The sequence below is a fragment of the Borostomias antarcticus genome, assembly GCF_949987555.1.
Source record: "Borostomias antarcticus genome assembly, chromosome: 17".
NCBI lineage: Eukaryota > Metazoa > Chordata > Actinopteri > Stomiiformes > Stomiidae > Borostomias > Borostomias antarcticus.
In genome coordinates this window covers 15,826,113-15,853,268 of record NC_140250.1, presented here as the reverse complement: position 1 = coordinate 15,853,268, position 27,156 = coordinate 15,826,113, and the positions used below count along the sequence as shown (strand labels likewise).

The window sequence follows — 27,156 nt, the reverse complement described above, 5'->3', positions numbered from 1 at the left end:
CACAGTGTTCTACAAAGGGCCACAGTGTTCTACAAAGGGCCACAGTGTTCTACTGCAGACCACAGTGTTCTACAAAGGGCCACAGTGTTCTACTGCAGACCACAGTGTTCTACAAAGGGCCACAGTGTTCTACTGCAGACCACAGTGTTCTACAAAGGGCCAGAGTGTTCTACTGCAGACCACAGTGTTCTACAAATGGCCAGAGTGTTCTACTGCAGACCACAGTGTTCTACAAAGGGCCACAGTGTTCTACTGCAGACCACAGTGTTCTACAAAGGGCCACAGTGTTCTACTGCAGACCACAGTGTTCTACAAAGGGCCAGAGTGTTCTACTGCAGACCACAGTGTTCTACAAAGGGCCAGAGTGTTCTACTGCAGACCACAGTGTTCTACAAAGGGCCAGAGTGTTCTACTGCAGACCACAGTGTTCTACAAAGGGCCAGTCACTTTCCTGTCTTTAATCAATGTTTCCGTATTTGTTTTATTAACTTCCTCCCCAACGGCAGCCACATGGAAAATATGTCTAGTATAGACATGTCTGTTTAATTTCAACTAGACAACTACAACTAGCCCCAGGTTGAGAAGGGAACTTTTCAACCTCTACCATCCCCACACTTCAACGTGTTTTTCTGAAGAGGAGAGTATACAGTATTCACCACTTGTTTTCAAGAGGGCGGAGGGTAGAATTTCCGACCTATACTAGGGTTGTGTATTTTAGTTTAAATGTACATTTATGTGCAAATAAGTCAAAGTAAGCCATTTGAAGTGCTCAGACATGGGCTTCCAGAATGTGAGTGAGAACAGTGTTTTGACAGTGATGGTTAGAGGTATTTTTCTTACCCAAACAAGACCATTGAGACATCTATACTTTGTCGCGCTTGAAGGCTGGTTGGCTGGGTAGCCTGCTTTCTATGGTAAGTAGGCTACAGTATGAGTTAGTGCTGATAAGGCCTTATCATATTCACTCTGATGATAATTATACTATAGTAAACCAGGTGTATTTAGTAACCCTTGTAAGGGTGCAAGGGTTCAGACACTCCCTCCCTCTCTCCCTCTCTATCTCCCTCTCTCCCTCCCTCTCTCCCTCTCTCTCTCTCTCTCTCTCTCTCTCCCCACCTCTCAGCTCTGTAGTTTAATGTTTAACCACCCTGCCCTGTTAGGGGGGAGGAGGAAATCAGGGCTGATTGTGAGATAGCACCATGACGCATGGTTCACACACAGGAACAAATCCGCCAGCTTCTAAACCACAGAGTCCCTGGACAGAACAGACCAAACACGGATGAATGGACAGTCCTGCCCACGGCCTCTCCTGGGGTCAAACACCGAGCCGTCGGGGAGGAGAAGAGCAAACTTTCTCATGAGCTAATCGGATCCCAATATTCTTCTGTGATGTTTTATGTGTTCAGCTGAGAGGTCTGTGGTAAAAGGTTTGTTTTTTCCTCAACAACTAAGATAATCTACTTGAAGGATCAATTGCCATATTGGACACAGGACAGTCTGAAATCTAGGATTTCATCACAAAACTACCTCTCGTCTGATCTTTGGATTTCCTGTTGGCTTGACAAGGATTGTGCCCTGCTTAACTGATAAGGTTGGGGAAGAAAAATCAATACCTGGAAATCTGAGCCGCAGTAGTAAGCATGGACGGTGAGGCAGAGATAGCCGAAGAGAAAAACTGGAAGGAGCTTGAGCCCAACTACCCGCTCAAAGTCTTCCTGACCATCCTCTACAGTCTAATCCTGCTGACGGGCATCGTGGGAAATGGAGTCACCATCCGGGTGACACAGGTGCTGCTGCGCAACGGCTACCTGCAGAAAAACGTGACGAACCACATGGTTAGCCTAGCATGCTCCGACCTCCTGGTCCTCCTCATCGGGATGCCTGTGGAGCTCTACAGCGCCACCTGGTTCCCCTTCACGTCCACCTCGGGCGACGCCTCCTGTAAGATCTACAACTTCTTGTTCGAGGCGTGCAGCTACGCCACCATTCTGAACATAGCCACGCTCAGCTTTGAGCGCTACGTGGCCATCTGCCACCCCTTCCGTTTCAAGGCCTTGACTGGCAGGCGAACCTCGTACCTCATCGCCTTCGCCTGGCTCATGTCTGTGCTGGTTGCGCTCCCCCTGCTGGTTGCCACGGGAACAGAGGGCCACATCCCCATCCGGGCCGACAGGCCGGCCCAGAATTTGACCTTCTGCACCAATCTGAGGGAGCAGTGGGTGATGTACCGGGCCAGTATTTTTGTGGCGTTCACAGTGTACTTGGTGGTGCTGGTGTGCGTGGGGGTCATGTGCAGGGCCATGATCCTGGTCCTACGGAAGCCCATGGGGGGAGGGGTCAGTGGGGCCGAGGGAACGCCTAAGCACGAGAGCGCAAGGGTCAAGACCGCCCGAAAGCAGACCATCCTGTTTCTAGGTACGTTCTCAACTGTACTCTACACCTAAAGAAGCGCATGTTGTAGCCTACTATGTTTTGATCAGTGATTTAAAAGTGAAACAATGACTCTGTGTGTGATCATCAGGGGCGGCTGTAGCTCAGTTGGTAGAGCGGGTCGTTCAATGATCGAAGCGTCAGTGGTTCGAATCCCAGCTCCGACTGTCCACATGTCGAAGTGTCCTTGAGCAAGACACCTAACCCCAAATTGCTCCCAATGAGCAGGTTAGCACCTTGCATGGCAGCTACAGCCATTGGTGTGTGAGTGTGTGTGAATGGGTGAATGAGAGGCCATTGTAAAGCGCTTTGAGTGCCGCTAAGGTGGAAAAGCGTAAGTGCAGTCCATTTACCATTTACCATCCAAATGTCTGTGTGTGTGTGTGTGTGTGCATGTGTGTGTGCGTGCGTGTGTGTGTGTGCGTGCATGCAGGTGTGTGTCTGCATGTTGTCCAAACGTGTTCCACAGGAGGAACCAGGACAAGTTGTTAACATTGGCACTGGCAGAACCAAGAACAACCATCCTGTTTACTTAATAATGAAAAAAGCGCTCCCGCCAGACTCCTGTCTGGTTGCACAAGACACATGCTGAGGTCAGGGATGATTCTCCATTAAGAAGAGAGAAGGAGGGATGAGTCAGGGGCCCCAGGCTGGATAGGGCCCAGAAAACTAGCCGCCACTAATCAATGATAAGGGATCTAGTAGAATATATTTTTCATAGGGCCCAAAATTCTTTGCGATGCTCCAAGTTGAGGTGTTTTGAAATGTTATGACCATCCAAGTGAGTGATTATCTCTGTTTAGGGCCTGTGTTCTACCACCTCACATTACATGTTTGTACATGGATTTGTTGAGGTAAAAGGGTTATAAGGTTCACAGGTCATCCCCATGAGAGTAGCCTGCCCTGTTAAAAAAATAATAATAATAATAATTTTATCAATTAAATGTTTCTAACCTTTGAAGAAATTGTTCCACTTTTATAAAGGTTTTTGTCATAGGGTTCTCGAACACGGACAACCAAAGGAATGGTTCTAGGTAACACGTGCCACATTTCTTTTACAGTAAACCTCAGTATTTTGGTTGCAGGGCTTCTCCTAAAATCCTTATCGAGTCTTTTTTTCGTCTAATCTCGGTAGTAAGAAGTGGTATTGTATGCTTAAAGAGAAACAGTCAAAAAGTGGAGTCCTGCAGTTATTTACATTCGTGACTGCTTTGTGGAAATCAACATGCACAACAGTGCTTGTTCTCAGTTGGGAAATAAAATGGTTTTCAGGCCATAAATTACCTGAACCGCAAGAATGGCATGAGAAGCACATAATTATATATGACTAATTTGAAAATCTGCTGCACTTTATTGCCATGTAGTATTGTGCAAATGAAAATAGGCAGAATATCTGGAATTTGATTATAATAAAATAATTAAATTTAACCTCGTCACTCCTAACTCACGTGGGCAGTGGGTGCTTCAAGTCAGTATTCTTATTTAGCCATGGATGTAGGCTACTACATGGGGCTTGCATTTTTCTTGCGTGTCTTTGTCAGTACTTTCCAAACTATACAGATCCTCCAGTCCCCACCTAATGCATGACACCGTTTAGACAAGCCGTACGCACATGGAACCCACATTAACCAGCTCTATGCCCCCCTGATTGGCTACCTTTTAAATCTGAATGTTTCATCTCTCTTTGGTGTTACATTGTATAACCTTTTCAAATGACAACGATCTTTCCTCGGTTGGAGGTGTCTCGGTTTCTGTTTCCAACCCAGGCGGGGTTATCATTTGAAGGTAATGACTGACAGAGCAGCACATGTGCTTGAAATGATTGCAAGGTATTGATTTCCCTGCCTAGTCTGCCGCCGCTCGGCGAGAGGCGGGGGTACTTCAGAAACCATTTCTTCGTAATTATGTCCATTTGTTTTCTGCGCTTCGCAGTCGCCTTCAGTGGCGATGTCGCAAAGCGTTTTTTTGACATGAGGTATCACATTTATATTTATCCCAGAATATGAGTTGCACAATGTCCATAGTCAATAGAAAGTGTCGTGGAAATTGTGTGATTTGGGAACAGCCTGAAACATCAGGTACAGTAGTAAATTGTGAATGAATGGCCGGAGCTCCAAAACATCAAAGTCTTTGTTACATGAGGAAGATAGGGGGCGACAGTGGGAGTAACTATTAGCATGTGTCTTAGCCAATGCCTTCCATAGACTGCACACTGTAAGGTGGCGCAAGAGGCATCCATCAGCCAGGCCTGCTGTTGTTTTCAGTGGCTAATGAGAAAGATAGATTCCTTAGAATGCCTGGAATGTGCAAACATTCCAAAGATGTGCAAGATTAAAGTATAAATCAAGTAAGGATGCCATTTTGGTGATGTACATGTTCTGTCCAAAGAGCCTTAGTGTCCTCTGAGCTGACTCAGGTCCATAGTGTCCAGGGGATGCATTGAACAGCCTGATAGCGGGTCTGATAGCGGGTCTGATAGCGGTTCTGATAGCGGTTCTGATAGCGGTTCTGATAGCGGTTCTGATAGCGGTTGGTAAGGACCACCAGAAACGCTCTGTCCAGCACCATGTATGTAATCACCAATACCATGTGATTCAGTCCCTATAACTTTATTTAATATCAACTAACATAATTTGTAATCATCGGACATACTTAACACACTCATAACTGATTGGCCCATGGGGTGCTGATCTCACTGTGAGACGTAGACGGCCTGTTCATGGGTCTGATTCAGTTACGGCCGGCCCCGCACATTCTCAACAGCCTCATAATTACGGGTTTAAAATTGGATGTGTTGCGGGTCAGATTGAGTGTGCGTGCTCTGACGACCTCCCTGGCGGGCGGTAGGAGGGGGAGGGGACTGGCGAGCGTTACAGCCATGGCGTGAAATAGGGTTGGATCCATTAGCGCTGGTCATCGTGTCCCTCTGATCACAAGAGTGGGCTTAATTCAGCCTGCAGGGCAGCAGAGGTGATGTACATGTACGCTCTTTTATCAGGGCATGTACTCGTTCATCTGGGATTAAAATATGGAGGACGACACTGATGAAGAAAGGGATGAGGATTATTGCAATTATGATGGAGTATGTTAATATTATTTGGGTTCCAACAGAACCTATAAGAGAAATGGTTTACATTCAGTACCAGATTTGCTTTATTATTAACAGAACATCAATACGTGACAAACATATCAATCACAGATTTGAAGTAGCCCAAATACTGTTTATTGCATCCCTTGACTGGCTGGACACTGGACCTGAGTCAGCTCAGCTAAGGCTCTTTGGACAGAACATGTACATCACCGACATGGCATCCTTACTAGATTTATACTTGAATCTTGCACATCTTTGGAATGTTTGCACATTCAGGGCATTCCAAAGAATCTATCTACTCATGCACTCTAGTATGTTTTGGATTTCTTGTATATTTTGGATCTGTTTTTGTAGTTAGTCTTCACTGTTGTGAAAAATGTCTACGGCTGGGATGATTTCTAACTCTGCTGAGGGAACGACCAGGAAACACAGAACAAGGGGCACCAACGCGCCCTAGCAGTCATACACTTGTTAAACTAACCAAAATTAATTATCTTTACAAATGTCTTCTCTGACAGTGTATTGGGGAAAATGTTTTTCTACTAATTTGAACCAGAACATGATAATACTGTCTCAATCCATTCATTATGTAACTATCAGTCCACATTTCTACATTTTTGTCAAGTATTCAATATGTTGCATTGTGTGACTACTACCAGTACGTAATTTGATGTTTTGTTTGTTTTTTACCATATTTTACCCAATATAGTTTGTCTTTTGAGTCTCAGAGGTGGCTGGAAGTGGGTGACATATACCATGAACTGTAGCCTAAACCTCCGACCCACACTCAAAACAATCCATTGTTTGCATAATCAAACTAATTTGAGAACAACAATGTACTGTATGCTGACTCATTTTGACTGACAGCTTAAGTCCGACTAAGCAATACTTGTACTGTACGCTAAATTCTTACAAGAGCTGCATGGCTGAAAAGAGCTATCGCCTCAAGTTTATTTTAATCAATCCACCTGCAGTCATTTCGTAAGCATCACAACATTATCATATTCACCTACTTGAAAATTCATAACTGCTTCAATATTGAATGACACACAATGCAGCAGTAATGTTTTAGGAAATGGACTGCTTGGGGAAATAATGTGCTTGCATTGACAGTTCAGTTTGCCTAAAGAGACCGGCTAATAGGCCACGTGTTTCTCCTCCGCAGGGTGAGAGGTCATGTTTTCGGTGGCGTGTGTTTATTGGTTGGTTGATTGGTTTATTTGTTAGCAGGATTACGCAAAAACGAGGGGTAGAGGGGTGGTGTAAGGGAGGGAGGGGTGGAGGGATGGAGGGAGGGAGGGGTGAAGGGGTAGAGGGATGGAGGGGTAGAGGGATGGAGGGAGGGGTAGAGAGGTGAAGGGAGGGAGGGAGGGGTGGAGGGATGGAGGGAGGGAGGGGTGAAGGGGTAGAGGGATGGAGGGGTAGAGGGATGGAGGGAGGGGTAGAGAGGTGAAGGGGTGGAGGGAGGGAGGGGTGGAGGGATGAAGGGAGGGGTGGAGGGGTGGAGGGAGGGATAGAGGGGTGGAGGGAGGGGTGAAGGGGTAGAGGGATGGAGGGGTAAAGGGGTGGAGGGAGGGAGGGGTGAAGGGATGGAGGGAGGGAGGGGTGGAGGGAGGGGTGGAGGGATGGAGGGGTAGAGGGCTGAATGGATGGAGGGGTAGAGGGGTGGAGGGATGAAGGGGTGGAGGGAGGGGTAGAGGGGTGGAGGGAGGGAGGGAGGGGTAGAGGGCTGAATGGATGGAGGGGTGGAGGGGTGAAGGGGTGTAACATGGACCAACCCATTGTAAACCCATTCACAAATTAAAACAAAACTTGGGAGCGAAGCCAACTCCCCATGTGGGGGCGCTAGAGATACAGGGTGTGGACTGGGGGTGTGGGGGGAGAGCCCGGAGTGCACCACACTGCCCCCTGCCAGCTGCGACCCGAGGGGGGCACCACAGAGCCGCCCAAACATGGTCACCCATTCATATTTTGTCCTTGGGCTCAGGAGTGAAAACTGCCCCCCCCATTGTCAATACGGAGACTGAAACCATATCTTGACATGGGAAGGTCACAGAGACACAGGGGTTGGACTGGCTTGAGGCTCTCAGCCTCACGAACGCAGCGATACCAGACATGTCCTGCTCGCACGCACGTGCACATGCACAGAGCCATGAATTGCATTCATGGGTGGAGGTCTGTGCTCTCCGAGCACCATTTCTACTTTAGTTTAGTTTATTTATTTAAAATAGGGACAGCACATATTAATTAACATTTAAATAAATACACACATAAATGTAAATATGCCAAATATAGACAACAGGCTAATTTTCATCTGTAGTCCCTTGTCAGGTTGATGGCAGAATAAAAAATCAATACATAATTCACAATACACAATTACAAACACACAGTACATAAAACATAGCAGAGTAGTCCACCTGACCTAAAAGTTACTCCATACAGTAACAAACACAGAAAATGCAGATGATTTTAGTTGAGTAGTTGAGTTAGTTGAGTTGAGTATCGATATTATAAATACTTATAGTCTTATGTTTGTTTTGTATTGAACTCTGTATTCCTCTCCTGTGATATCAATAGAATAATTTAAAAAGTGAAGGATGACATGGTCAAATAATATCTATGTTCGTAACAAGAGCACGTCTTGAAAATGTCCCTACTGAGGTTCTCACTACTGTCAGTTACCTCTGAATAAAGGGGCACCTCTCACCTCTGTCTCACCACTTGCCTTGAATAAACCTTTAATCTCTGTGACTTTGGAGAGTAATTAACAGCACTAACGTAGGTCGCCCACACATCACATCCAGTACAGAAGGTTAATTGCTTTAGCTATTTTTCTCCATCACAGGTGGTGAGCCTTTGCGAAATGAATATTAATTTTGTTTTACCACCTTCAACCTTTGACATGTGCCCTTTTTGGGCCCACTAGAGATGCAAGCATCCACTGCACCAATCTATCCCACCGACGTCATATACAGGAGGTTAGAATCAGAATCAGGAAGTAGGAATTTGTTTCAGTCAAAGGTAAATAACAGGGAGACAACAGTGGACAGGGTGCAGGGACAAGAGGGGACAGTTCAAAGACAGGACAGTGCAGATGAGCAGTACAGAATACAAATGCAAACATAAAAACACTATACAAAATGGAGTACAGTCAGTGTGCAGTGAGTGTGCAAAGTACATAATTTGCTAGCAAGTTTGCATAGCAAGCTAAACTGGTTCAACTGACTGCTTAGTTGAAATAGCCAGTCACGCCATGCCATTTTTGGTGGCACAACTGGCTTAGAAGTAGTTTCAGGAGGAGGTCAAGACAGATCTGCTTGACCGGCTGAGCTCGCTGTGGAGAGGGTTATGGTTGAGTGTAAACAAGCAGAAGGTTACTGTAAACGAGGGGTTTTCATACCTTTGGGAGCCAGCGATCCCTTCTACTGTATGAGATCTTATTATCTTATCCTATTTTATCTTTACTCTATTTTGTTTTGCTTTTAGAGTTATTATTGTCTTATTATTGTCATTCTTGTTTTATCTCTGCACTTTTTCTTACTCGCCGTCACTGTAAATGAGGGCAGCCTCAGTGTCCTTCGAGGTTAAATAAAGGTTATTGAATTGAATTGAGAGCAAATTATTCACGGACCTCCTAGTCTCGATTCTAGACTTTCTCTCCATTACGTTATTCTGGCCGTGACGTTTCATTGGCTGGGGCGATGTCAACGTACTCTCAAGTCTGTTGGCGATTCTGTTGTATTTGTCACTAGGGCGGCACGACGCCCATCAACGGACTAAACCTCCCCATGAAAATGCTGGGTCCCAATTGTATCCATCTGAGACTGGCCCTTCAATCCCATTCATAATCAATAGTTGTTTCAAGGTCTAAACCCCGGCGGTCCCTAATATCAGCTTGTTCCTCTCCACCGGCTGCTCTCTCCCGTCAGAATGGGAGCATATCTCATACATGGCGACGGCCCTATAGCCATCCACACAACTCTCACACCTCAGTCCTCTGGATCGATGGGGCTTATTTATTACACGCGGCCGCTAACTCTGCCCCCCCCCCCCCCCCCCCACACACACACACTGTTGGTCGACTCTTGTAAACCATTTTACTTGCTGGCTGGTAAGTGGAGTACACCTCAAGGAGGATTTGTGGCCAGGGATGTATGAACCCCTCTGGGCAGGTCGATTAACAACCTGCTCTTCTTTCACCCCATCTCCCCTCTCTCCATCTATCCCTCTCTCTCTCTCCCTCTCTCTCTCTTTCTCTCTCTCTCTCTCTCCCTCTCTCCCTCTCTCTCCCTCCATCTCTCTCTCCCTCTCTCTCTTTCTCTCTCTCTCTTTCTCTCTCTCTCTCCCTCTCTCCATCTATCCCTCTCGCTCTCTTTCTCTCTCTCTCTCCCTCTCTCTCCCTTTCTCTCTTTCTCTCCCTCTCTCTCTCCCTCTCTCTCCCCCTCTCTCTCTTCCCCCCTCTCTCTCTCTCTCCCTCTCTCTCTCTCCCTCCCTCTCTCTCTCTCTTTCTGGGAATGACAGCTGTGTATTTTAATGATGTGCTCCAGACCTCCAGGCCTTTGCAGAGTATCTCTTTCAGCGAGTGACAACTCTGCTCGCAGCATCACACAGGAGACTAGTGATAATGGCCAAGGGTGGTGTGTGTTTGGGGGGGGGGGGGGGGTGTTTGGGGGGGTGGTATGTGTTTGGGGGGGGGGGGGGGGGTGTTTGGGGGGGTGGTGTGTGTTTGGGGGGTGGTGTGTGTTTGGGGGGGTTGTGTGTGTTTGGGGTGGTTGGGTGTGTTTGGGGTGGTGGTGTGTGTTTGGGGGGGTGGTATGTGTTTGGGGGGGTGGTGTGTGTTTGGGGTGGTGGTGTGTGTTTGGGGGCGTGGTGTGTGTTTGGGGGGGTGGTGTGTGTTTTGGGGGTGGTGGTGTTTGGGGGGGTGGTGTGTGTTTGGGGGGGTGGTGTGAGTTTGGGCGGGGGGGTGTTTGGGGGCGTGGTGTGTGTTTGGGGGGGTGGTGTGTGTTTGGGGGCTGGTGTGTGTTTGGGGGCGTGGTGTGTGTTTGGGGGGATGGTGTGTGTTTGGGGTGGTGGTGTGTGTTTGGGGGGTGGAGTGTGTTTGGGGGGGTGGTGTGTGTTTGGGGGGGTGGTGTGTGTTTGGGGGGTGGTGTGTGTTTGGGGGAGTGGTGTGTGTTTGGGGGGTTGGTGTGTGTTTGGGGGTGGTGTGTGTTTGGGGGTGTGGTGTGTGTTTGGGGGGGTGGTGTGTGTTTGGGGGTGGAGTGTGTTTGGGGTGGTGGTGTGTGTTTGGGGGGGTGGTGTGTGTTTGGGGGTGGTGTGTGTTTGGGGGCGTGGTGTGTGTTTGGAGGGGGGGGGGTGTTTGGGGGTGGAGTGTGTTTGGGGTGGTGGTGTGTGTTTGGGGGTGGAGTGTGTTTGGGGGGGTGGTGTGTGTTTGGGGGTGGTGTGTGTTTGGGGTGGTAGTGTGTGTTTGGGGGGTGATGTGTGTTTGGGGGGGTGGTGTGTGTTTGGGGGTGGAGTGTGTTTGGGGGGGTGGTGTGTGTTTGGGGGGGCGGTGAGTTTTGGGGGGTGGTGTATGTTTGGGGGGTGGTGTGTGTTTGGGGGGGTGGTGTGTGTTTGGGGGGGTGGTGTGTGTTTGGGGGGTGGTGTGTGTTTGGGGGGGTGTGTGTTTGGGGGTGGAGTGTGTTTGGGGGGGTGGTGTGTGTTTGGGGGTGGTTTGTATTTGGGGTGGTGGTGTGTGTTTGGGGGGTGGTGTGTGTTTGGGGGGGTGGTGTGTGTTTGGGGGGTGGTGTGTGTTTGGGGGGGGGTGTGAGTTTGGGGGGGTGGTGTGTGTTTGGGGGGGGTGTTTGGGGGGTGGTGTGTGTTTGAGGGGATGGTGTGTGTTTGGGGGGGGTGTTTGGGGGGTGGTGTGAGTTTGGGGGGGTGGTGTGTGTTTGGGGGGGGTGTTTGGGGGGTGGTGTGTGTTTGAGGGGGTGGTGTGTGTTTGGGGGGTGGTGTGTGTTTGGGGGGGGGGGTGAGTTTGGGGGGGTGGTGTGCGTTTGGGGGGTGGTGTGTGTTTGGGGGTGGTGTGTGTTTGGGAATGACACTGAGCATAAGAGTGTTTCCTCGTCGACTGTAACGGCTTTAATGCAATTCTACTGATTTACAAATGTGAAGCTAATGTTAAATCACTGTGTACTTTGCACATTTGTAGTTAGAACCTCTAAATCACGTACAGTAGAGCAGGTGAACTCATACTTGTCTCATTTGGTCTTCAAGTGGCTACAATCTCCACGAAGCAGATGCCACGAATGACTGAGTGAAAATGAGTAAAAAATATTTCATGTTTTTCCTCTTCCACCTGAAAATGTGTTCAATAATTGAAAACCCACAGACGTCTTATTGTTAAAATGTGATTGTTATTGTTAAGAAAAGATCCTTGACCAGCCACTCTCTCTCTCTCAGTGGTGAGGAGCTCTGTCCCGTGCGCCATGCCTCGAGCCTCATGGTAAATCTGCTTGAGCTTTTAGTTTGCTGGTATCAGCATCCTCCCAAAGGTTAACTGGGGGCGTAAACAGTGTCATTGCAAGGGCTTTTAGTTTAAAAGAAGAAAGAAAAGCGTAGCTCCGCCCAAGCCAATTATGATTGGTTTAAAGAAATACAGCGCGTCTAGAATGATAATGAGTTTCTTCAGCACTGGCACAGTGCTAAAACCAGACCTCCGTTTCGCTTCCTCTAGAAAATTAGGAGTAGGATGACTATGTACACCCCCACCTTCTCTCTCTCTCTCTGTCTCTGTGTATGAAATGCGCGGTATAAATAAGGTTTGATTTGATTTGATTATGCGAGACTAAAAGGGTCAAGCTGCATACATCAGCAAAACTGATGGTGGAGGAGGAATTAGGGCCCACCTAATTTACAACTAGGGTTTGATAAAAACATTGGCTTCAAGGAGTTTTACCTCGATAAAGACAAAGAATAACTTTTCTTCATTCCAGAATATAAATTGCTTTTTAAGTAAGCTAATTAAAGGGGAATGGGGAACAGGGATGATCTTCATGACCTTTGAGGTACTGTACTGTATAGAATTGTCTAAATGTCTTCTTCTAAAGAGCAATTCACCTTAGAAGTGTAGGCTGAGCTTTTCTGAAGTTCCCCCTTGTCCATGTGGGTATTGAACTCTGTCTCTAAATGGATCTATGGCCTTTTCCTTTAGTAATAATAACACTATTAAATCAAATTTGACCTTTAAAGGTCAATGAGCAAACCACTTCTAAAGAGATATACTGAAGAGACAAAGACACAGACTACATAAACATTACAGTATGAAGAGAACAGATGGTCACGTTCACTCATGCAATAAGTAACACCATCTTTGTTAACCACTAATTTGCTGCATCATGAAACCAGCCAAAATAGTATTAGCTTAGCATTGAGAGCATTAATTTAATGCATTTTCATAAAGGTCAGTTTACAGATACACTAACAATGGTACTGTAGGTTTATGGCATATTACGACTCATAACTCGAAAGTTATTTTCGGAAGTGTACCAATTTGCCTAGTTGTGTCAAATAGCCTGAGCAACAAAAACGCCTTATTAGCCAACTAGGCAGCTGAAGACAGATTGCCTCCCGAGCAGATACTCCTGCCAAACATCACCACACACAGAGAAAGGTTTCAGGTGAACTGGCCCAGCCTCTAACTTTCCTTCACTCTCTCTTTCCCTCCTTCCCTCCCTGGCCCTTCAGGCTGTGAGATGACCTGGAAATAAGGATCTGTCTGTTTCTTAATTGCCGCTCGGCTGTAAAAAAATAAAAATAAAAATAAAAAAGCCTGAAGGAGCAGCAAGGGTCATAGTGGAGAGATGAATGGATGGATTGAAGGTACTGTTCCTCTTTTGGCTGTGGCCGATGGCCGCCCATTCTCATACCCTCCAGAAAGCACAGTTACGGGACTCCCATTTTAATCAGGCTAAAACCAAAGGAAGCCACATCCCGTAATCCCTCCTTGGCATTAGTGTGATGAATAAAGAGGCCTCTACTCTTCTTGTTCAGAGGTGCGGTATAGTAGGCCCTAAGTGTCAAATCCCGCCAGCAGCCAAGATGTTTATTTATTTATTTATTTATTTATTAAAGTATGAGTTTATTTATCATCCCCCTCACCTTCGGAAGGGTGATGATGAACCCATAGGATGTAACAGAAGTAAAAGAACTAAAAGAGTGCTTTTTTTTTTTTTTTTTACAGTGCTTTTCTTTTGCTCTGAGACCGATTGTCCGCTTAATGTTAGCCGACCCAAAACGGACCACAACACAGACATCAGAGCTAGCGGCAGATTTCTAAACCATTTGCTGAAATAAGGTTGTTGTCAGCGTTTACCATGAACGCAGACCGCCCAGTCATCTTGATGGCTAGCTAGCTCCGAAAATGTCCAAGCTAATTTTCAAATTTGCTCTAATACATTGACCACAGATTTACAAGTTAAACAAGTACATTACCGCTTAAAACAATCTTAAAACAATATTGCATGACAACAGTATTATTTTGGAAATGTGTGGCGTTCTTTTGTGCTTGCTCGTAGCCCTTGGTTTGAAGTATGGGTCTGTTTCGAGGGATATGTAGTCCTCGCCCTTACCCCTACACTTGACACCCTCGAGGATTGGGACAAGCCTACCCCTCAACGTGAACACGCAAAATTAAGCATTTCGGCCAAGGGGTGAATTGGGATTCAGCAAAGCTGTCAGCTGTTGGTTTTTCCCAATCCAGGTTAAAGTCACCCATAATTTTTTTTTTTTTTTAAAGAAAAATACATCAGAAAAGGATTCTTCAGACCAAAAATGTAGACATAGTGATATGATGACATCCTCTCTTTTCGGCGAGGGCCATATTGGAGTTTCTGCATACCAGCCACCACATGGCTACCCCAACTTGTATCCGATGGTTTTTACCCATACCTAACACCATGCCAAATTTCAAAAACTTGTCACCAAGTGCACAATTTTTATACATTAGTACATCTTCCCTCTCAGCTGCTAGGCATGATAGTACAGCTCATGCAGCAAGTACAGCATTATCATTAAAACTATTAAGACTCACTTCAAGTTTTACACAGGCTTGTGCAAGCAGTCCTGCTGACAGTACAGGAACAGCTTGATCTCCTGTGATGGATCTCCTTAATTCTGTATTCATACAGTAACATTGTCATATTTATCAGTCATAGCACATGCTGCCTGTTATAAACCACTTGTGCAAGTAGTGATGCGTGAACTGAAGTTTGATCAATTTAATGTTCTAATGAACATAAAGTTTGGCCCTCTACAGGGCTCGGTATAATTGCTTCAGCAAGTTGAGAAACGTGACTTACAAGCGAGGGATGATATATGTAAATAAACAGCTGTGGCTCCATGAGAAAAGTGCTTCTAAGATTCCATTACGCTAAAATGAATAATAACCCCCACTAAGTGAATGAAGTTGCTTGACTGGTTTAACGACAGAGGAATTTCTATTAGCTAGCAAATTATTTCCCTAACACATCAGTTGGGTTGCATCTTCGCATTATGAATAGTCACTTCTTAATCCATTTGCTATGTGGGGGAAATCAGTCACACGCAGTGCTGTATGTATATTCTGGATGTATTAGAAATACCTCCATTATTTGTTTTTGTATTTATCTTTATGACAAACTCTTACAGACATACAGCCCTGCCTGCAGGGGTTTGAGACGACCATTATGCTCAGTAGTGTGTTATGAGAGAACAAAGGCAGACAACAACAACAACAACGAAAATTGGTTTCCATCTTCATTACATGTTTCCAACATGTAATATTATTGCTGTAACTACAGTACTACAGCACTGTGCCTCATAGAAGAAACAAGAGTTTCAATCAGAGACACTTCAATTAAAGCACAGACAAGGAATTAATTGGTTGAATAATCAGGTTTAATTGCTTTCTAATTAGTAGCCTGGCTTGTTTTGTTGGTGGCAGGAGAATGTGTGTGTGTGTGTGTGTGTGTGTGTGTGTGTGTGTGTGTGTGTGTGTGTGTGTGTGTGTGTGTGTGTGTGTGCGCGTGCGCGAGCGTGTGCAGGAATGCAGTGTGTTGCAGCAGGAAAATCCAACAGAATAATAATATTAATAATAATAATAATAATAGAAAATACATAGGGCCAAGAATATGCTATTGTTCTTAGGATCAGACCTTACACAATCACTGTGCATATCCATCCATCCAATCTACTAAAACCATTCTGTTGGCTAACCATAAACTAGTTTGTGTCATATGCGAAAAATGTATTAACATTTTGTTAGGAGACACACTTTAATAATATTACAACAAACTACACATTGTCTATTGTTAATATACAATTTAGCAAGACATTTAATTGTGTGAAAAGACAACAATAAATATGCCTGCATAGTAGTATTGTGAAATAATTATGTGTATTATTCCACACTTGGCATTAGACACTATATTTGATCAAAAATGAAAAAAGACATCACCCCAAGAGTGCACCGAGTCTCATTGCCATAACATAGTGAGATCTGATGTTAAATTCCATTCTGCACTCCCAGAGCTATTTCATGGTCACCAATCCATGCTGGCTCAATGCCAATTTTCCAGGTGACTGCCCACCCTGGGAGCACGGAAATCACAGCCAAAACCAAACTCTGTGATCGATCGCCTTCCCACAAACATGTGGGATAGCATGGCATAGCATCTTCACGGTTTACTGACCAGTATTCACAGAGGGTTCATGTAAATGCGGAGAGGATCGGCCCCATCAACTCTGAAGAACATACCGTAACAAAGCTTACTGAGCCCTGAGTAGCCTAAGCATTGATCTTGATTCATAAACATACAGAAATAAAATCATGTGTAAAGAAATCATGTGTGGTTTCATGTGAGAAGACTTAGTGTTTCATGTGAAGATGGACAGTACTGGTGAACCGGTAGCCTAGCTAGCATATACAGTATCGGTAGACTAGCTAGCATATACAGTATCGGTAGCCTAGCTAGCATATACAGTATCGGTAGCCTAGCTAGCATATACAGTATATGAAGTGGAGAGGAGCACAGACTTGGTTTTAGCTCGTCTGTTTTTTGTCATTATTGTTCTTGTTGTTTTTTTTACTTCAGGGCAATCCCCACAATACTGTTTGAAGTTATTCATTCAGGGTAATCCCCACAACGCTTTTTGAAGTTATTCATTTTCAGGCAGTCCCCACAATTCTGGCAGATAAGAAAGCTGGCGTTTTCACCCTCGACTCCTTCAAAGGTCCACTAGAGGTTGTGGTACGAGGGCTCAGTGGACTTGTGGATAATATCAAGAACATCCTAAAGTTTTTATGACCTAAACTTAAAAAAGCACGGTGTGTATTGTCTGTCTGGTCTGTGTCCGACAAAGAGCTCTCTCTCCCTCTCTGCGTGCCTTTCTTCTGATCTCTCCCCCTCTCCCTACCTCCTCAGTATGGCCTCTCCTCCTAGCCCCAAGTATTGTCTCTCTCAGTATGGTCTCTCCTCCTAGCTCTTGTTTAAACGTTCTGCTGAGACCCACAATTGATTTATAAGAAGTTCCCTGATGAGGCACTCCACAGTCTCCTCCAGCCAGCACATGGCAGTACAGAGAGGAAGCATGGCTTTACTTACTCCTCACAAAGGGCTCACACTGTAGTCTTTGTGGGGGGAAATGGTCTGTCAAAAGAACATGGGGTCCATTGTAATCCCAAAACAAACAGTAGGCACTGTTATGCCGGGCCGAACTGGGCCTGGACCCGTGTAGCACAACCCACAGATAGACACACACAGAGATAACGAGGCCCAAAGGCTGTTTATTACAATTACAGGGGACAACAAAAAGGTAGCAACTATACGGGGCAGTCTAAGGTCGGGGGAGTGTGGTGCATTATATTATATATAATGTGTGTGAGGTGTGTGATTATGCTGTGTGAGGGCCTGTATGTGCCGAGTGACGTGTTGACTGTGCGTTGACCTGACCACCAGGTCCAATGGGAGAGAGCGGGCGTCCGAGGAAGTCCGGATCCGAGGGGGCGGGGGTGGGGGGGAGGGGAGGGAGGGGGGGGGGGGTGGGTGGCGCGGAGGGAACCGAGATCCCAGAGGGAGTGGGCTTAAGTGGCCGAGGCAGGCTCCTACAAAAGTCTTAAAGTCCCAGTTAACCAAAATCAGAGATTTGCTTGAAAACACGTTCTATGTGTTAGTGATGCATTGCTGATAACATGTAAAAATGGGATGAACCATGTGTAGTACTGAATTGTGAAGTTAGACCAGTTTTGTGTTTTTGACCAGTTTTGATTTCTGGATTTTCTGGGCGGGCTTAAAACGGTACTTGATGACGTAGAGCGGTGTTCTTAGCATATCCCCGCCCTAACACTATATAAAGCTAGAACGGATTTGAATCTTCGGTTCTCCTGCTCAATCTTGAGTCTAGAATTAGCTAGTTTTAACCAGCAGTCTAGAATTAGCTAGTTTTTCTTAATTAGCAATGCCTATGCATAAAACTAAACGAAAATGCATCCTTCCTGGATGCCAGCAGGAATGGGATGATAAGGTCTCCTTCTTTCAACTCCCGAGTAAAGCTGAAATGAGAAGCAAATGGTTAGCATTTTTGAAGAGCCATGGTGTTACAGAGGAGTCTGTCACCGCTAGCGCCCGCCTCTGCAGCAAACATTTCACTCCCGAAAGCTTCTGCAATTATAATATGAGGCTTTTGGGTTTCACGGACTCACGACTGGTCCTGGTGAATTCGGCGGAGCCAACCATCTCCCTCCCCGGCCTCCATTCTCCTCCTGTCGCATCAACCTTTGGTGCCGACACCGCTGTGCTTATAGCTAATTAACGTTATAACGTTAGCTAGGTAACGTAAGCAATAGAAAAATACACTGCTACGTTAATCTACAAAATATGTGTCTTAACATTTATGTGGTAATGTCAGCTATGATGAATTATATGTAATCTTAGGAGGAATTATAGCTAACATTAGCTATGTAGTTTGTTGCAGATGGGAGTGTGTATATAACCTTAGTCTAGCTAACATAGCTAGCAGCACCGACCAGGCGACCACCCACCAAATAACGTTACGGATGATATATTATGACTATAAGCGTTAACTATACAGAAACTGCCTGCCATATTTGTGGCACCTGATGTGCGTATGGGTTCACCGGTAATGGTTACAGTATATTTCTCCAGCGGGAGACCGGGAGGCGGGAGCGAGGGGGATGGTTAGGTAGACCAGCTGCAGCTTCAGAAAGACGCACCCTCTCCTAGTGAAGCGGTGCTCGGCGGCTACTGGCTGAACATTCCAGTTCTGTTGGATATGTTGCGGGAAAGTTGAAGCCGAGTGCTCGTTATTCTCACACATAACATTGCCAACGAGAGTGGATGAGTCTGTCCCGATTATCAACTCCGGTAGTGTACGCTTCTTCGCGCTATCAGCGCTGTTCAAGCCAGTGACTAAAAGGTACATTTTAAACAACTTTTTCCATTGATCCCAAGGGACGACAGGATCGCCTGGGAGGGATAGGAATGGGTCCGGAGGTGTCAGGGAGAAAATAGGGACAGACTCATACATTCCTCGTTGCCTGTTTTTGTATTTTGCATCTAAGGGCAGTAACACTGGCGCGTTGGTATAGAGTAGCTACAGTTTTACCTGTGTTGTTTGTCAGGAGGTAGGTTAGGAGGAAGCATCTGTGCGTTTGACTCATTATACAAGTGTAATTTCAACTCCTCTCTGTTTTCACAAAGCTGTGCCTTCCTACCACAAAAGAGACGGCGTGCCAGTGTGACAATATGCAGACCAGAGAACGGTACTATTTGACAGGTTCTTCCCTCCACACCCCCTCCCCACGCAATTGGGTGTGGCTTCGGTGCCTTTAGCAGACACGCCCCCACGGTCTCAGACCAGAGAATGCTGCTGATTTTTAACAGATTTTGAAGCCTTATTTTATATACTTAGCGACATTTTTAATCACTCAGATTTGGCTTGGTGGTTAATGACATGTTTTCCTGTGGTATGTGAAGCTCATAACAAAAATTTGAACTGGGTTAACCTGGACTTTAAGTGCTGCATGTACCACGTTAGCCAGACCCAGATATCCGGTGCCGAGACCCTGACCGATACTTAGATTCCCTCGACCCAGACCCAAACCAGAGACAACAGAGAGACACATCTCTGGGACAGACCATGTGGCCCCATCCACGTAGTAATGGGTTTACCTCTGCTCCACCATAGCTATGCTAACCATAGCTATGTGTCAGCTAGAGATAAGCTACTGTCATGTGGCACACTGAGCAGTGGTCAGTGACTTTAGCATCTTGTGAAGAAATACTGTTGATGCGTGGCGGCCCGGACTGGAGGTTGTTGGGAAAGAAAGCTTCCCTTTGCATTGTTCATGGTACTAGACAAATAAGTACAATTAAAATAAATAAAATAAAAATAAAATAAAAGTAAAATTAGGGCTGACGATGATGGTCTGATGACCAATACATTCCTTTTTTATTTTATTTTGTTATCACCTTGTCACTTTATTTTTGCACTTATGTAGAATTTAAAAAAAGTTTTTTTGCATCTGAATGCCTCATCTGTGGTGAGTGTGCGAGCCTTTTTCACTTCTATGTTGGGACTATTCATCTGGCTTAACGCACCTTCTCCAATCGCTTGTAAGCCTGAGCCGATAAGAGCGCAAACTTTCTTTTCTACAGTATTTTCGTATACTTGACAAATAAGCAACCTTAAATCCGTAATGCCATACTGCAGCACAGTGAAGATATGAGGACATTTTAGTTGAGCTCTAAGTTTTGCCGGATTCACATACCACAGCCCAGAAGAGACGCTAGTTTCAGAACGCCCGTCTTGTCATCTTGAAAACTTTTAGAACGTCCAATAGCAAAATATTCAGATTTTGTTCAAAAACTTAAAACGGTCTCGGCTGCTGTATGTGAACCTGGCTATAATGGAGTGAAAACAACCTCTGAGAATTATTAAGATCTTCTTCAAGGCTACTGTAGGCAACAATTTTGTCATTGTTGACAATCAATGGATGATCAAAGGTCAATAAAACCAGTCATACAAATATTAATTTTTAAGAATTATTCGGAACTCCTATGGATACACAGTCATAGACGCCTCCGAAAATATTGTTTTCAACTTAGAGACACGGTAGGTGAAAACATCGTTTTTCAACGCCCTGGTCAAATTTGAGATTTTGTGCTAGTTTGCTTCCATAACATGTCTTCTTTCATACTAGTGGAAATAAAACATCAAAAATACGCATTTAGATGTTTATTTTACTTCATTTAGTCTGTTTGCGTCTGTAGATTCTTCCTAAAATCACCAAAAGTTAGCATTTTTTCGCAACGAACCAGAGCGCGGCCGTCTTTTGGATCCGCTGGTGTAATATATCGATAGAAAGATCTCTCTCTCGAGCATGATGTTATCGCAACCAAACCTGATAGTTTCATTCGTATCAGCAACCAATCGTGGAAATACAAAGGCGGGTTTGATGCTAAACGTGAAATCTCATTGGCTGTTGTTGATTTCTGAGAACGTGATTGGTTCAGCGCGTCATGTGACACGTTTCCATTTCCTGATATCTAATCCAAACAATGCCGTCTGTAAAGCGTTCTAAACATAATAAGCAACAATGACAACAGTGTTTGCCCGCAAGGTTGAACAGAAAACATGAGAAACTAAGTGGAAAGGTTTACATTTATGAGATATAAAGTGCCTATTCGCGCAAGTTGTCATTAGCCGGTGCTAGCATGTCCAGTGAGCAGCAGGGAGATTAGGCTAGCGTTAGCATGTCCAGTGAGCAGCAGAGAGATGTGGCGCGTTTGAATGAGCTGATAACTGGGTTGATTTGTCCTAATTGTGCAGGAACTGGTCTTAAAATTAACATAGATCCTCAGAATAGTGGGTTCTGTAGTACCTTGCTCTTAGAGTGCAGTCTTTGTGAGAAATGGCTATCGCAAAAGTGTCAACAACTAGGAATGATGTTGCATTTGATGTCAATGTGAGGATGGTCCTCTTAGCGCACGAGTTAGGGTTGGGGTATGCAGCTCTCCAAAAGATTAGTAAAGTGTTGGATCCCAGGGCTTCATCTGAAAACGTATCAGAAACATGACAAGAGGGTGACAGGTAGGCTATTGAAACGTGTTCCCTCCTCTCTCTCTCTCTCTCTCTCTCTCTCTCTCTCTCTCTCTCTCTCTCTCTCTCTCTCTCTCTAGCCAATATCAGAAGCCTATACATATGCACAGTAGTCTCCCTCTCTCTACCTGTGGCATTTCTACATGCATCCATAAACTGACCAAATAAACTGTTTTAATTTCAGTTGCTCAAATAGAGAGAGGTCTGGAGTCCTTGCACAGAAGCAGAGAGCAGATTAGGCAGGCATATGCAGATGTGGACCCAGAGGTAGGTAAGCTGACTGCCAATAAATGCAAAATGTTACAAAATTATTACAGTTATTGAGAATTATTACAATAATTCTCAATAACCAGCGTTCAGTGGACAACATGAAGGCGGCAATATGGGGTAGTCCGCTTCACTGATGACAACCCCATGCGCACCAGGAACATATTGTGGTTTTAGGACAGTTTTATGGACTGCAGCTGAGTGGGATCTACAAACTAGCTGCTTAGAATAGTTTTGTAGACTGCAGCTGAGTGGGATCTACAAACCAGCTGCCTAGAACAGTTTTGTGGATAGCTAGTGTGGTGCCATCTGAGGAGTGACTCTGTAGACCTATGACGGCGTAGCCTGATGTCTCCTATGGTGTTGCTTTTGACGATGGTTATATCACTTGTTTGTTTGGCAATCTATATTTAGCTTCTATTGGTGTTTACCCTGCATTGTTTACCACATCCTGTCCTGTGTATTTATGAATCAGCTTACTCTTCATGTTCATTCATTCATTCATGTTTTCTCCATGTAAAACGCTTAAAAAAACACAAAAAGCTAGATAATCTGTTTTCTCATGCATGTCCTCGTCAAATGTGTCTATCTTTGTCCATGATCTGTTTAACAAAATAATACAAGCTTTCTAAAAGGGAATGTTCTCTTCCATACTAACATTGTCTCGTCTCTAGTCTCGTCTTACTAACATCCCACTCGTGGGCTGTACCTTGACGTGGTGAGTGGGCTTCCAACTAAACAGGTCTTACTTCTCTATACAAAATGTCTACTCCTGGACTATTTTGAATCCACAACATGCTGTGTTATTCAGCTTTCTGTTTCTATGTGTTTTCAGATGTTGTGTAATGTTGTTACTAATGATCTGATTGGATATTGTGTTTGTAAATATTGGTTTACAATGCAAATGTATGGTTTTTTACAATACAAATTTTCAAAGCCCGTTTTCTCAAAATGAGTTATTTCTCATCTTAGGGACATCAAAACCACCCCTTGAGTAGCACCTACATACACCTAACTTTCCAGTTTTGTTCCAATCCATATTCTGAGAGTTTGTCCAAGGGGGATTTTTAAAATTTCATTCATAGCCTGATTTATATAACAGTTTATCCCTAAAACATGGCGAAAGTTGGTCTTTTAATGACTGTTGACAGTATTTTCCGATTTCTGAAGTGAAGAAAAGAGATATCAAAAATCCCCCTTGGACAAAGTTTGAATAGGGATATGTGAACAAAATGAAACAAGAATTTTGAATCTGGCTTGAACCAGTTAAAAAAATTGATTTCCTGAAATTATGCAAATTAGCGCATATTTAGCGCATATAATGTCTAATTTGCATATTTATCCATAAGATTTCTGAAAAATTGTAATACAAAAAAGATGCTCCTTAATGTACCTAACAAACTTGGGGAGTTTGATGGTGATACCTATTAAGGATTTTTTTTTTCCTATTCACCTGGGGTGTCTCCCCTTAAAGTTAATAATTCTAAAGTTATAATTTAATTGGATCCTGAACTTCACAACAAAAACATAGTCTGATGAGATGAACACACACAAATTGGACAGCTTTGGTATCTAGGACATTTCTATGGAATATCCTGTGAGACCTTTGTCTTCCAGCCCAGTTTTCTGTTTACCCCTTTAGGCAACAGTGTTGTTGAGAGGCATTTGTAATGAATAAACAATAAAAAGTTTTTAGTTTTCGCCTGTTCAGTTTCCTGTGACGGATCTCCTTAATTCTCTATTCATACAGTAACATTGTCATATTTATCAGTCAGAAAGGTCGAATGGGAAATGAAGGCCCATCGACATGATGAATTTAAATGACTGAAGCCTAAAGTAAACTACAGTATATTTGAGAGGAGAAAATTCCCGGTCATGATGCCTTCCCTGTAGGTACAATATTGGGGTTAAGTGTCGTGCTATAGATCTTTTGTATTATTTCTTACCATGAAAAGTAGTAGAGCAGCAGGCAATTGAGAATGTAGGTTCTAATTGAACTCTGGGGAGAGTCTCTAGCGAGCCACATGCACCGTCAACACATTAAAGTCGCACTGAAACGGACGTTTGAGATCATCTAACTTCCGTAGTTTGACGTATTTCCGACGCAAACAAGCTATGAGGGTGGGACATATGTTTAGAGGAATTTGATTGGAACATTGACAAGTGGACGGGTTTTAAGAACTTTAGACAGATTCGATAGATGGATAGCGTTGATTGACGGGTGGATGTCGTGAGATTATTGGCCTAAAATCTAAGGTACCTGTTGTCGTCATTGCACATGACCTACCGTTTTCCAGGAAGTAAGAAATTATATACTTTGATATAAGATTACAACAACATTAGAATTTTGTAAATTTTTTGGCATACATCGTTGAATAGGTGAACACTATGACCAATTATGTGAACCGAAATGGGACAGAATGCGTTTTTCATTTCATTGCGACTTTAAACAACAGCTCTCCCATAGTTAGTGAAGACTAACGAACATCTCTCTCCTAATCACCCCTTTTGAATTTCAGCATTCTACTACTAAATCCTGGACTCAAAGATTAGTAGACCGTGTTGTAGGCTGAGATATGAATAGAAAATAAATCCAAATCGTTGAAAAGTAATTTGAAATCACCAAGTTTCCCCTGAGGTTTTGTTAGCAGTGGTTGGTATACCAGCACAGAATTCTCTCTCTCCTGAAATGAAATACATATATTTTTAAAAAAGTTTAATTACCCGTAAATAAATAAAATAAAATAGTTTTTTCTTCTTGTATGATTACTACCTGTCGTCCCCCACCAGTGGTGCATGTTGTTAGCATGGACAGCTGAATGTTTAAGTGAGTGGGCTTTTCTGATTTAGATGTATCCACAGTATAGAGCTGGCATAGAGCCATCATGTTTTGTTTGATCTAAAATGTAAGCATTTATTCGAAAGTAAGTAGTGAATAAAAATATCAATGATTAAAATAGTTAATATGAAAAGAGCATCAAGTGATTTTAACTGTCTGTAGGACAAAAAAAATACTTAATCGACAGTTTTTTTTGTTTTTATTTATTTATTGAAAACAATACCTGTGCCCACATGCCTCTATGCATTTCAGCCAAAATGTTTTATAGTCACAAAAATAGCAGCTGATTTTGTGACGAATGTACAATCTTTTTGATTCATTTTTGTAATAATTTTCACGAACAGTATGATAGTGGGTTGTCAGGCGAGACTACAAGTACAGTGGGCCTAAGTGGAGAATAAGACATGGTTGATGCAGCAGCCACTAACATAACTCACCACACCATCAACTCAGATAAGACAAGCAGCTCTTTGAGTGTCATATTATAGAATATCACTGCATCACCCTTTGACTGTGAAGCAAACCATCAACATAATTTGTCCTCAGCCCATTCTGTCTTTCTTTCCCTTTCTCTCATCCTGTTTCTCTCTCTCTCTCTCTCTCTCTCTCTCTCTCTCTGTCCTCTCTCTCAGGTCTGATCGTGGCGGGCCTGACCGTGTTCTGGCTGCCCAACCAGATCCGTCGCCTCATGACGGCGGCCGTGCCCAAGTCCAGCTGGACGCTGGCCTACTTCCGCAGCTACGTGACGCTGCACCCCGTGGCCGACACCTTCTTCTACCTCAGCTCCGTCCTCAACCCCTTCCTGTACAACCTCTCCTCCCGCCAGTTCCGCCACGTCTTCCTCCAGGTGCTGCGCTGCCGGCTGACCATCGAGCACGTCAACAAGCGCACCCTGCGGAGCTCCGCGGCGCGCTCCACACGGTCGCTGCGCCCCCTACTGCTCAAGTCGCTGCGTCGCGGCGGTGGCACCCGCTCCACCCAGGGCCAGGAAGAGTCCAAACCTCACATGTTCACGACCTTTCTGACTTCCACAGACTCACACACAAACAGCGGCAGTGAACCTCTGACTGACAAGTCCTCTCTGAGTACCGTGCCGAAAAGCAACGTGCCTGTAGAGACTGAAATCTAACGGGGGTGTTTTTTTGATATTTATTGAATCACAAGACAGGGTTGGCTCCATTTTGGAATGAAAAGCGTGATTTATACTCTATGATAAATGGCGATCATGTGTACTTGCATCTGCTTAATAACATATTAATAGTAAAGTATGCATTGTGTGAATTGATTCGTCTGCACACTCCTATGTAATTTTCTCAAAGCAAGTACAGGATGGCCATTTTGCAAGCTTGCTTTGCATACTTTTGTAGAGTATAAATCAGACTTAATATGTCAGCATAGTGCTAGTAGCGTCTCATGACTGTAGCTATAGATGGATCATGAATAGTGATGCCCTAGTCAAAGTGAACCCAAGTTAACGGCCAAGAAGCAGTGGGCAGACCAGTGCAGATTCTGGGGGTAACAGGGTGCAATGTTCACAATCTGAACATGGTCTCAAACCCTTTATCAATGACAGAATCGTATCTCAACAAAACAGTGCATTGAATGACCCTGACAGTCAATATCATCTCTTACTGGGCATCATCAAGATTTACAAACTCAAATATCTGGAGTTACAGGTCTCCAATTTCTCACACCGAATAGTCTGTTACTGATTTAAAACAATTTTCTGCCACACAATTATAGCAAAATAAAGTGGACAGACACAGAACATACTGTAGTTTTTGACTATCTTTGACTATCTTTCATTCATTTCATTCAATTCAAACAACTGTCATGGGTTGAAATCATTCCAAACATGGCTGCATGTGTTTGTCATGAATTTGATCTATATTACTTTTGTATTTCACTATGAGACATTGTTATTCAGTATTATATATCATATTAAAATGTATAAATCACGTCACTGTTCACTTTTTCTCGTATTCCAGTTCATACAGAAATGTAAACATAGTGTCCTCCATTCCACAGTCGATGTAGTGATGTCACAGAAAAGCAGCCATCGTTCCAGGTCCCTCCCTGTGATCTCAATCTCACTGAATGGGCTCGTTCCAGAGTATCAGCACTGCTAGGTTAACGATCCACAAATGGTTGGCCTGCCATGCCATTGCACTATAGGGTGAAACTGTCCAATTTGCTACAAACGGTCGCCCGCGAGACTTCCAAGCGCTGCTAGTTGAAGCTGCCCTTTTGTGCCAGGCGCCGCGCAGCTGCTGTTCACCGTCTGAGCCCAGAAGCCCTCACTTTGAAGGCTGAGGAAGAGAAATACTGCAAGAAGGGTTTTTTTTCCCCCCAATGAAATTCTTCATATTCGTCATGTTCAAACTGGTGCTGTATG

At 44.4% G+C, this 27,156-nt stretch overlaps 1 protein-coding gene across 1 annotated transcript; it reads left to right on the top strand.

Annotated features, from left to right (window-relative positions):
• Positions 1–1,237: 1,237 nt before the first annotated feature.
• Positions 1,238–26,627, top strand: LOC311320200 (G-protein coupled receptor 39-like). The gene is made up of 2 exons (XM_084451904.1): positions 1,238–2,415; positions 25,394–26,627. Exons 1-2 carry the CDS (start codon positions 1,641–1,643, stop codon positions 25,888–25,890), a joined length of 1,272 nt encoding a protein of 423 aa, XP_084308030.1. The 5' UTR covers positions 1,238–1,640; the 3' UTR covers positions 25,891–26,627.
• The last annotated feature ends 529 nt before the right edge of the window (positions 26,628–27,156 follow it).

Coding starts and splice junctions, on each gene's coding strand:
- LOC311320200 (XM_084451904.1), top strand. CDS start 1,641: ATGGACGGTGAGGCAGAGATAGCCGAAGAGAAAAACTGGAAGGAGCTT. Junction 2,416..25,393: donor GCAGACCATCCTGTTTCTAG/GTACGTTCTCAA, acceptor CCTCTCTCTCAG/GTCTGATCGTGGCGGGCCTG.